General features: G+C 34.4%; 1 protein-coding gene across 1 annotated transcript in view; it reads left to right on the top strand.

Moving 5' to 3' along the window:
• Positions 1-381: 381 nt before the first annotated feature.
• Positions 382-1,459, top strand: part of LOC103807308 (usherin-like) — a gene marked incomplete at its 5' end in the record, with an annotated part of 81,574 nt that continues 80,496 nt past the window's right edge. Inside the window, 1 exon segment of the mRNA XM_009080036.1 lies at positions 382-605. Coding sequence (XP_009078284.1) covers positions 382-605 — 224 coding nt within the window.

A 1,459-nucleotide genomic window follows, 5' to 3' on the forward strand; every position in this document is an offset into this window, starting at 1 on the left:
GTACATGGAGAAGCTTTCTCAATTTCTACATTCCACAGGAAATTTTCACCTGCCCCCAACTTGCTGTGTGCAGTACCTTAGTATGGTATTTCACAGCTAAGGTCTTAAAAAATATTCAGCAGTGGCAAACATTGATTTCGGGGACCCTGTTTATTCCTCTAATTCTTGATTGTTTCCAGTAGGTCTGAAAGTCACGATGCTTACTTCAATCACCTCATGTTCGAATTTAATCTCACTTTAGCTACATCTGCATAATTCCAGCTGCTGTAGATTTTATGCCAATATATATTGCATTCTGAACTTTCTCCTTTCCTTTCTATCCATTTCTTTATTTTTTTTGCATTTCGTATTCAGATATATTGTTTTGTTTACTCATTTCAGGGATGTTCTGTTGTGGGCAAGAATACGTGAATAAGTCAGATACCATATGCTGCTCAGGTTCCAGTGGTGAGTCCCTAGCACATGGTAGAAAGAATGACCAAGTGCCAGTAAAATGCTGTGAGACTGAACTTATTCCAAAGAGCGAAGAATGCTGTAATGGAGTTGGATATAATCCTTTGAAATATGTTTGCTCTGACAAGATTTCAGCTGGAATGATGATGAAGGTAATTGATAGAAAATCTCTTGGTAGCTCTGATTTGATGATGGAAAGAGAAATACACTGTTCATAACTATTTTTCTAAAATAGGAATATAAAAACTCTTGTGTGCATTATTCATTTTCACATTACATCCATATTAATACCAAATGAGTTCACCATGATTGATGTTATTGCAATGAATTCTAAAGGAATTAATAATGATTAGCTGCCTCTCTGAAGTGTTGCCCAGCACTTCAGATTAGTACAGTGGCTAAAAGCTGGCATACTAACATGCATAGCCAGTTTCTGGTCTGCAACCACTGTTTCTGATGATGTTCCTTAAGTGGAAATTAAAATTGAACTGGTCAGTTCTGAAGTCTAAAAAAACTCTTCAATTTTGGCCAGCATAATGACAAGATTCTCCAACGTTATAAATAAATAAATACATACATACATGCATACATAAAGCAATTGACATTTTCTTGATGGACTTAATCCTGATCCTACAGAAAACCACTGGCAATTTTGGCATAAATTTCAGCAGTAGTAGGATAGGTCCTTTCACACCTAATGAATTATATAGTTTATTTTCACTCTGTTTCAGTGTCAGAGTAAACTAAACACCAGAAAAGCTAATTTGATCTTTTCCAAGAGTGTCCAGTGACAATAAGTATCAACATGAGAGAATTTTGCCAAACTTTCATAGCCACAAAGTCTTACAACTCCAGTTGAATTCAACAGAAATCTTCAAGAATTAACAACTTGGTGTTAAACATATGTTCTAAAAATTTCGTCAGCTGTTATTACAATTCTTGTTTAAGAAAATAAACATTTCAAAGAGTGGAAACCTTCAAAATATATATATATATTGTAAAAAAA

This window comes from Acanthisitta chloris, unplaced genomic scaffold, assembly GCF_000695815.1.
Source record: "Acanthisitta chloris isolate BGI_N310 unplaced genomic scaffold, ASM69581v1 scaffold1158, whole genome shotgun sequence".
NCBI classification, from domain to species: Eukaryota; Metazoa; Chordata; class Aves; order Passeriformes; family Acanthisittidae; genus Acanthisitta; species Acanthisitta chloris.